Source organism: Cariama cristata, unplaced genomic scaffold (genome assembly GCF_000690535.1).
Source record: "Cariama cristata isolate BGI_N322 unplaced genomic scaffold, ASM69053v1 scaffold1785, whole genome shotgun sequence".
Taxonomy (NCBI): Eukaryota; Metazoa; Chordata; class Aves; order Cariamiformes; family Cariamidae; genus Cariama; species Cariama cristata.
This window is the reverse complement of record NW_009617921.1, coordinates 112,847-123,241: the sequence shown is the minus strand read 5'-3', so window position 1 is coordinate 123,241 and position 10,395 is coordinate 112,847. Positions and strand designations below refer to the sequence as shown.

General features: G+C 36.7%; 1 protein-coding gene across 1 annotated transcript; it reads left to right on the top strand.

Moving 5' to 3' along the window:
- Window positions 1–962: 962 nt before the first annotated feature.
- TWISTNB (TWIST neighbor) lies at window positions 963–2,990 on the top strand (the record flags this gene model as incomplete). The annotated part of the gene is made up of 2 exons (XM_009700657.1): window positions 963–1,171; window positions 2,594–2,990. Coding segments are annotated over 2 exons (606 nt in total), but the record flags the coding sequence as incomplete, so codon positions are not given.
- Between the last annotated feature and the right edge of the window lie 7,405 nt (window positions 2,991–10,395).

Genomic DNA, 10,395 nt, shown 5'->3' with positions numbered 1-10,395 from the left:
TATTTTCATGTATTTGTATTATCCGTCCCTATAATCATTAAATTTATATATTATATATATAATTATATACAATATATTATTAAATACTGTATCATAATTTTGTATGTCATTTATGTCTATGCTTCTTTCAGAAGAGCTGATAATTCTCAAACAGGTGTGTTTTTATTTAATAGCGGAAGGAATGTTTAGGATGTTCTCGTGAGTGTATTTCCTTCAAGTACAAGAGCAGTACATCAAGTTGAAGCCTGCGTTTCAGTAAAAGGAAATGTATGGCTCACAGAATAGCTTTAAGCTTGTTAATACCCTTGCGTCAGTACTTGTGGGAAAAATAAGTTGAGATTTGGCTTACGTTCATTGTTGCGCCATACCTTTTGCAGCATAGCTTCTGTCTTTCTAAATGTGATTAAGAAATGAATGCATCCTCTTGCTAGGAAGAGAATGGAAAAACCCTCAATGTCTTTCATTCATCCTTGGGGAAAACAAAGGTGAATAAGGTTTGACGTGCAAATATGTCAGAAACCCCCTGAATGGAGTACTTAAAGCCTTTTATGTGTCATCTGTATCTTTAGCTGCTGAGTAGTGCTGTGCCAGCATGAAGGCCGTTTTAGGCAAGTAAATCAGACTAAAAATGGTTTTAGAGCAAAGTTGGTGGCTGGAGTGTGAGGAAGGAGTTACCTGTTCTACCTAGGTACTCAACTATGGCTAAATCCCATGTTTTGACTTTTTCTCTTGCAGATACAGATTCAGTTCTGTTTTGGGAGGAATTGTATGAAGAGGATGATTAGGAATAGCTTTGATTTTAGTGAAGGAGAGTTAGCTTATTTGCTAGATAAACTGACTTCGGAACTTGTGCCTAAACTCTTGTTGAAAAGTGTCCATCTAGGAAACTAGATATATATTGTGTGCATTTAAAGGGAAGATCTTTACCATAGTTTCATATGACATTCTTGTTCTTTTTTTAGGGTATAATTAATAAAGTGGCCCCTAGTCATATTGGCTGCCTGATACATGGATGCTTCAATGCTTCTATCCCTAAACCCGAACAAATGTCAATTGTACAGTGGCAAGAGCTGGGGTTAAAAATAGGGGATGAACTGAAATTTCAAGTATTGCACTTGGATTCTGATGCAGCTGGGGTGTTCTTCATTCGAGGAGGACTCACTAAAAGCAGGTATTGTGCCGTAGTAGGTAGTATTTTTAACTGTTCTAATGGGTTTGTTACAAGCTAAATGATTTGTAGTAACATCTTAATCTTTAAGCTTTCTTCTTTTTACGCAAACCCATGTCTATATATAGCATGTGTTAGTTATCATAAACTAAACTTTGTAGTGTTAAGGACTCGCATGGAAGTTTTCTGTGGAAAAATAAAAGTAGATTTTTCTTTGAGCTTTAAAATTCTAAGTGTGGTGACCTATGAACTGTTGATTGCATAAATAATGCATGTTCGAAATAGCACCCTCAAATGTCAAGAGTAGCTGTGTTTATGAATGTGCATAGGCTTTTCAAGTGAAAACACTGCAGTTCCTGAACATGATGTTTGCATTGTTGTTTACACACACACACACATGCGCGTGCACATTGCATAACCACTAATAGTTATATGTGGATGACTTAAATGCTTGCTGAAACGTAAGACTATCAAAGATGATACGAGAAAATGGATCACCTTCCTCCTTTCACTTATGCCTCTAAATTTTTAGAACAGCTTGCTAAAAACCTTAATAGTGATATCTTTAAAAGAGTTCATTCAGGTTTTTTTTTTTTAATGGTCATTTGCTGAGCTTTTCTACCAACCTAGTTATGTTTTTAAATAAATGTACAATGTGACTGCTACTGACAAAATCATAACATTTTTTGTTTGGTTTTTCTTTTTTTGATCTGGATGCTCTGGATTGTTTCAGGGAATTTACAATGAAACTTAACAATTTTGCCCTTAGTGACTCTGGGGACATCTCCTCCTCTGTGGTTTTTAGCTGCATTCTTTCCATATTTGTCTTCCTAGACATTTTCTCCAGTGCTCTCAGTTGCAAGGTACCTGCTGGGTTTTTTGGTTTTGTTTGTGTGTTTTTTTTTTTTCTTTTCTTCTTTTTTGACTTTTCTGGCATCACCTTTGTTCTAACTGTATAGACTTCAGCAAGGCAATTGCTTTGTAAAACCAGCAGTGTGTCTCGTGTATGACTGAACAGGCTGTTGGCTATGCGTGTTTGTGAGTAACTTTAAAAAAAAGCTTTACTAGATTTACTAGACAATTTTTAGTGAGTTAGTGGATGAAGGAGTACAAGAAAAACCGAAAGATCAAAATGGTCTGTATAGCACTTTGGAGAAGAAATTTGGGCTAAGATTTGAAAAAGAATAATGATTCTGTGGTAAGAAGGAAGCTAGTTGGGTAACAGAAAGTACTGTGAAAGTAGTAAACTGGCTTTATGATTTTCTGTAACTAGAGTATCATGTTATCCATTTGTTGTTGTTTTTAGCAAATGTTTATCTTTTCTCTACTTGGTGTAACCATGTGTTTTAGCAAATCCTGACATTTCACTGTCTGAGGTGCATTTAGGTGTCTCTACTTCAGCTTATTTTGTTCATTTCTTTACAGCATGCGGCCCAAACAATCTGAGACCATCACTGACAGTGCAAATGGAGATGAAAGTCAAAAGCTTGACCACCAGGAAAATGGCTTGAATGACTCTGGGGGAGATAATGTCACAGAGGAGCCTCTAGGCGAGACGGATAACACTGGGAGGGAAAATGCAGAAGAGCAAAGTGTTGATGCTGTGAATGGATTATGTGATGATAAAAACAAGAAGAAGAAGAAAAAGAAAAAGCATAAGCAAGAAGAACAGGAACATATATTGCCTAGCAGTGACTCCAGTGGTTACCAAAGTGACCATAAAAAGTTAAAGAAAAAGAAAAGAAAGCATTGCGATGAAGTTGAAGAAAGTGAATTGTCTCAGCTGTCACAAGAACCCAAAGCTAAAAAGAAAAGGGTCTAAAGTCTGAAGTATCTTTTCTGAATAAGATTTCAGGCTTTTTTTTAATAAGCTTCCAATAAAATCCTGTTTTCAAAACGCATATGTATATTTCTTTGCTAAATGATCTGCTAGGTGGGATGATGTTTGTGTGCATATGTGCACCAACAGCTTTGAAGGCAGGAGCTTTTAAATAAGTGATAGAAGAAATGGAATAAAAGCAGTATCTGCCTGTTTTATTTACTGGAAAATAAGGCACAGAAGAACAGTAATTACAGGAACACATGCATCACCTCTGTGTCTACTTCCTAGTTGCATGCATTAACCAGTAGCTAGTTATGATCTTTGCTGCTCTAATTCCATCTTTGCTGCTCAGTGTCTTGATTTTATAAGAGTACATTAGGCCTACCTTTGGAGTTTAGGGTAATACACCTGAATTCCCAGGAGCTGGGAAGATACTTTTTTTTTTTTTTTTAATTGTAAGGGGCCATGAATGCCTGTGAATGAAACTGCAGCCTGACTTAAAGGTTAAGCAAACTCGAGTGTCTTGGATCTTTCAAAACACTTTTCATGGTACTCTAGGAAAAACAGTATGATCCGTTGGTTCACAGCAAGCAGGAACAACAGAAGATTAATGTAATGTAGTGTAACGGGTACCACTTACAGGTTAGAATACCACTGAAATACAGGCTGATAAAGCAGTTGGTAATGGGACATACTTTCGTAAAGTTCGTTTTTATGCATCAAGTTCATTGACTTCACAGTTTTCTTTAAAAAAAAAAAAGCTACAGTGCAACGCCCAACTTTTTGTACTAGTTGTAACTTTCAAACACTGCTCTCTAGAATAGCAGGTACCTACTGTCAGTATTTTCCAAACTGTTGGAATTAATGTTAGTGGAAAGTTCTGACAATGAGAAAATGAGTCAAACGTTAACAAATGTGCCTTTGTTACGAGCTGATTTTCCTGGTGTACGTCTACGATAATTTTTTGAATAACACTATTTCTGTTTAGAGCTCTTTTCTATTGTGAGGAGGTCTGGGGAGATCTATAGTGTGACATGGTCTAGGCTAAGTCTTTTAACGGAGGTAGGAGGCAATGATTACTTTGGTGTTGATTTACTTATTCCAAGAAGATATAACCAGCTCTTTGAAATTTTTGTAAGTAAACAGCAACTATGTGGAAACTTGCTGTTCATCTGTCTGTTCTTAGGTGACAAAACATTTTGCTCTAGTGATTATGATGATGCTATTAGCTCTCTTTACTAGATTTATATACAGTGCCTAATAACATATCCATTCACATTGAACATGTTCTGAATTTAAAGTGTGACAATACTTGTTTTAGGGCTCACTTTGTGCTATATTGATGTCTTTTAAAGCTCCAGAATTAACCAAGACAAATGTAAGTTTCTGTCTTCCAGGCTTGATAGCATGGCAGTACATCATAGGCATTTTAAAGTTGCTATAGCATTGTAAAGAACCAAGTTAAGAGTTTTTGAAGACCTAAAAGGTGAGCTTAAGTAGCTGTTTAAGGGCAGCAGAAACTTCAGTATATCTTCTTTTGCTTGCTCTTCAGCATACTTGATCTTGAGACCGATTTCTGGACAGTCCTGAGATGAAGATGAATTGTCCCTGTTGCGTTCCTACCTACGTGTGACAGTGCTGACACTTGAACTCCATGCAGTTTCATGGGCACTGTCTCATCTGTCCATTCTTCCTGTACTGTGACAAAACCTGAGAAGTCAGATAATGTGTTTGTAATGTGTTTGTTACAGCATGCTGCAAGGTCAACTGAGGGCAGTATTCTGATGTGTTAAGTGTTGCAAGGAGTAAAAGAGAAAGTCACACCCTAACATGCTTACAATTTAACTACACAGGACAGGCTGAAGGTTGGGCCATAATTTACAGTCAGAAATGATGTGTTAGCTCCCTTTTTTTGTTTAATGGATTGATGTAGTGGGAAGAAGCTAGATGGGTAGGTGTGGAGGATGTATCGGAGAGGAGGATGGCAAGTGCAGACTTTTTTAATTTTTTTGATGGTGCCTATGGGAAGAGAAGGATGGTGACAGTTGCTATTGCAGATGAACCAAAGACCATGAGAGTCATGTGACTTCAGTTGTTAGTCCTGAATAATCATTAAAGCTCACTTTCCCTTTTAGGGAAGGGAAACACATCTCCAACAGACCCACTGTTGGTGACTGCAACATGAGCCAAGCCCTGCCAGTTCGTAAAACCAGCCTGTAGCACCAGGAGTTTGTCTTGCTCTGTTCCAGCTTTTCATCAGCATGGAGAGAAAGGAGATGTTCAAGGGGAAAGAACTGAAGTTGCAACTAATAAATCAAGTAACAGATAGTAGAAATGCTTTCAGCACTTTGAATACTTTTTCCACTTTTGCTGCTTTACCATTTTCTTACTGAAAGAGAATTGCCTACTGTAATTTAACAAACTATTCTGAAAGCCTAAAGTAATCTCTGTCAGTTCAGGGCCTTACTTAAAGCCAATTATTTTTTTTTTTTTTTGGCACACAGGTATGGCCGGCACTGTCTTATATTATTTTTTTTGTTTTCTTTCTTGGCTTACAAGGGAAGAGGGCAATTAAAAATAAATTAAATGCAGGAGCTGGCAATTCATGATTGCTGAAAAAGTTGTTGCCCCAGTGTTACAGATATTATAACATGTTACATTAAATTCTTGCTAGATTAATGTAAAAATAGTAACCATGCCACAAAATAAAATTGTAGATTCCTTTACCTGACAATTGTACTTGACTGTTTTCTGCTGCTTTGTGTCTTTGGAAAAGGAAAAGTGAAGAAAAGATTTTAAAAAAGAAGGAAGGAAAAAAGTGTTTTTCACAGTTGGAGCCAATATTGGCAGCTTCGCAGCTGCACTGTTGATGTTGCCATAGACAGTGTTTCGGCATTAGCTCAATATGGCAAGAAAACTTGGATTTTCAAAAGTAAATTGTCACTCTATTCATGACTTCAAATCACTTCTTTTTTTTTTTTTTTTTTTTCCCCTTAAAAGAAAGTAAGATTTTTCCGATGCTTGAAATTAACAAAGGAAAGAAACCAAACTTGACACTTTCCAAAAAAGTTTCTGTGAAGTTTGATCATTATAAATGTTTAGCTTTCTGTGTTCCTGGGGACTACAAATGAAGACTTGTATTGAATTTTGAATTGAGCTGAGATTTTTGAGTATAGACAACAAACGTCCGTAAAGCTTCCAGTGAGGCCAGGTGACTTCATACTTGTTTGCATGGCCCTTCTGTTCCTTTGTTTTCAGAGTGCATTCTAGTACAACTCACTTCTGTTACATAGGAAAGAGAAGGTTGGAAAGTAAAATTGTATTTTGTCCTATAACTATATTGATAGTTACACCAAGGTAACTGTCCGGTGATCTAGAGAAAACATGGGTTTTTTTTTTTCCTGATTTAACATTAAGTTGGCAGCAAAGCCAATATTCACTTCTGTCTGTGGTTGGTAATCTTTTGTCTGTGTTATGAAAAATGTAGTTCCAACTTAACCAGCTACAATAAGGTTCTAAAGCAGTGTCTGCCAGTGACTGCTTTTTCATAGTATTATAAATATTTTGATTCTGCAAATGTGTTTCTCAGTGTATTGCATGCCTTTGGTAAAAGAGCAAGCGCTCTTAGAAAGTATTTTTAGCTCTCATTAAAACAATTGTTTTGTACTCTGAAGCTTACAACAATCTGCAGTGTTAACTTTTGCTCTTTGTCTTTTCCTTCTTTTAGAAACCAATTCTTTGCTTTTGACTTGGCAGTTTTCTACTACTTAAAATATGTAACCCAAACAGCCTAGTGGAAGAGCTCTAGGGAAAGGATTTTACTTAGGAAAGGGCCTAAGTAAGCTAACCGCCTTTTGGAAAACATGAGCCTTGATCAAATCTGCCTCTGAATAAACAGTTTGCCTTTGGAAGCATCCCAGCCTTTGATAGCCCTCAGACAGTACAGACCTTTGATGTAAAAAGCATGGGGCTAATTACGTACCCAAACTGTTGGAGTTATATTTTTTTTCCATATACCTATAAAGAGGTTATGTGATCTGATGCTCTCAGGATTATTAGGGTTAGCTATGAAAAGACTGAAATAGTTTCATTCTAATAAGGCATATATTTTTCTTACCATAATGTTGATTCTTTTCTGCTATTTAGCTTTTAGAAATTCTGAAATTTCAATGAAGTCTGAAGGACTTCAATATGCAGTAGACTCAGTCTGTTTATAAGGAGAAGGTACTTTGTCTTCTAGATTTGTGTGAACAAAAATAAGACTCTGAAAATCAAGCTTCACACTTCTCCAACATTGTCAGTAAGTAAGTTTTTTATAGACATAGATCATGATTTTTGTGTCCTTCATCATGACTTTACACATAACTAAGTTAGACCTGGGATAAATTCAGCTGTGTCTTGTAGCAAGCCACTCAATGGGTTGCTGATGTTAAGCAATTAGGAGCAATTGCAGCCTAGCAATGGCTTCAAGTTCCCCTGGAGCCAACTGTCCCAGGCAAAGAGTAGCGACAGGTAAGAAGGAATGAGCTTTAGTTTTCCCACTTCAAGCACCACTGCTCTGAGACATTGAATACATACATGATCTCCTCCCATTTCCCAAACTGATATGTCTATGATGTACTATTGCTGCTCAAACATTTCTGTTTTGGCCAGAGACAGTTCAATTCGACAAAGACTTCTTTGAGAAATCTATCTACAGAAACAGCTAAAATGAACTTTCTGTACAGGAGGTGAGTGAACTGCATCAGTTCTTAGTACATAGCAAAGAAACCTTATGAATAGAGGAAAGAATTTTTGTACAAGACTCATTTCATTATCAATACCTTCCTCTATGGGTTATTTTAGTGTATTTTGTATGACTAGAAGGTTGAGCTGTGACCTTTGGTCTCTGAAGCTATGTGATACTTATTAAGAATGCAGGTACCAAGGTATGACTGACTATTGCACTTCAAAGCTTCCTTTCTCCTTATCCCCTGTGTTCCTTCTTCCTTTATGCTTTCTTTCACTGGTGCCTTTGATGTGTGGGAACTTCTGTAAGAATATTCTTACAACACCTGAAATAATGATGCCCCATTCAAGAGCAGGATTTCATGTTGCTGAACAACTTGATTGAGAAGAACCATGTGTTTAAGAAGCCCTGGTAAGAGCCAGTCTGTCAGTACTGTGTTGCTCAGAAGCTCACGTTAGGTATGGCTGATCCACTACAGGTTTGGACACTGAAAGCAGCAGATCTTTGTCAAATACCTTGACTTGAGTTGCAGTTAAGGTTGCATTCAGAAATAATACTGCAGTTCTATCTGCAAAGTCATGATCAGTGGGCATGTCCTCATTGCGATACATACATGCATGGAACACAAAACTTCTGCTGAAGACTCAGGAGCACGGCAGTTGGTGGAATGCAGGCTGTGCAAGTACAGTTCCAGATTTCATTGAAAGCATTTTGTCAAAACTAGTGTGGAATAATTCCCACTCATTCATGATGCTGGCTGAAGCCAGAGTTGTCTTGTTTTCAAGGAGAGTTGGACTGGGCTACAGCTGGCCTTGATAAAGTCAACTGTTTAGGCTTGTTTGTTACTGTGTTTGAAGACACAGTCTGTGCTTTTATTTTCTCATTATAAAAGTGTTAGTGTATGGATACATTAAAAATTCTGTACGGATCAGTCAAACCAACATTTAAAAGCTGGACTAAAAAGAAAGGCAAATTTATGCTGCATCAGTAATCATTAATATCAACATCAGGAGAAATAAGACGTAGACTTGGAGCACTATTAAATTTTTGCATAAACTCCTTTTTTGTTTCAGATAACAAACCAGTGACATGACTCTCTTTCAGGATGATGCCAGTTTATTACGTTCATGCTTGAACACTCATGTTTTTCTCTAGAAATTTGGTCAGCTCTCCATGGACTCAAAGATGACCAGTTTTTTTGAAGCACTTTTCTAGAAGAACAGGTATTTGTCTCCCTGCTGAAAAAAAGAGCAACCCCAAAAACCCAACAACAAAACAAAAAGCGCACAGATAACATAGGTACTTGTAGTTCTTCATGGAGCCTGTCAACGTCAGCTTGTGGCTTTGTGAAGAGGAGCACATGTTCGCCTCTGGTGTATCTACATTCTACAAGAGAAGCAGTTGAGGACCTCTGCCTTTCAAAAGAAATTCCATGTATTGTGGCTAAAAATAAGTACATGGAACAGTCTGCAGTGATGATGAATGAGATGTACTGATAACTTGTTTTGAAATTATTTTCTCAATGTTAAACTGAATTTAGCATAAGTGACCTACTTTATGTCTGTTATTACTAAATCTATGTTTTCCTAGTTTTCTCAGAGAGAGAATAATCCCTGTTTCATATCTATAATTTCAAAATTTATCTTTTCATTTAGGATAGACATCAGTTAAACTTGAACTCTAAGTTTCCTTGGGCCAAGTGAATGATATTATGGACAGTTGTAAGGTTTCTGAAGTAAAGAGAAGTGCGCATGTATTATATATTTAAGTGCATTTGCAAATTCCTATTTTTACTTGGGTAATTTTCTAAAGTACTGACCAAAATATGCAGATGCTCACAGATTAGTTCTGTAGTCATTGGTATTGTGGTTATTTCCATCTCACTTCAATGGCTGGTTTGCAAACACATTGTCAGAAATGTTCCCAAAATAGAGCCCAGCATCATCATATTCATTCCTGATTTATATTTACCCTCTAAATCTGTGGTTGTGCAATATTATGATGACAAATGTGAGGACAAGCTGTTGCAAATAACTTTATATCTTCCTGTTAATTAAGTGTAGCAAATGTCTTTTCTCAGGCAAAACAAATTCCACAAAGGCTGTTTTCTTAGCCTTGAATAAGTCTTAGGAATAGAAGAGTAATTACTGTATTTGTGAGACAGGCATTTAAATTTCTGGATTACACTTGAAAGAAAAGAGAGTTGAAATATGTTGACAAACTGGATTGAATTAAAATACCCATAACAACTATAAAAGAGAGTTCTGTTTCATGAAAGAAGAATAAAAAGATGGCCATTTTTTAGCCAAATAGTAGCTGTGGATATAAAGTGGAAAAAAATAGACTGAATACCTCTGCAGTGTCTTACTATGAGAGTTCTCACTGGGCTTCAGGTAGGTTGCAGTCTTTAACGCTTTCAGGTTGCAATGCAGCAAGGCACTTAAACATCACCAGCGAAGGACCACGGATACAAGCAGCGCTTCTTCAGATCGTAAAGATTATGTGAAAACTTGATGAAGGATTCTTTCTCTCAGCATTTTTCTATCGAATGCTTCTAATTCTGTAATGAGAAACGTAACGAAGGAAAAAAATGTATATTTCTATTTTCTGTGGCATTTTTAGCTTGGTGATGTTGTTTTTTTCTTGCCTCTGAGCAAAACCTATTCTGTAAGTAAT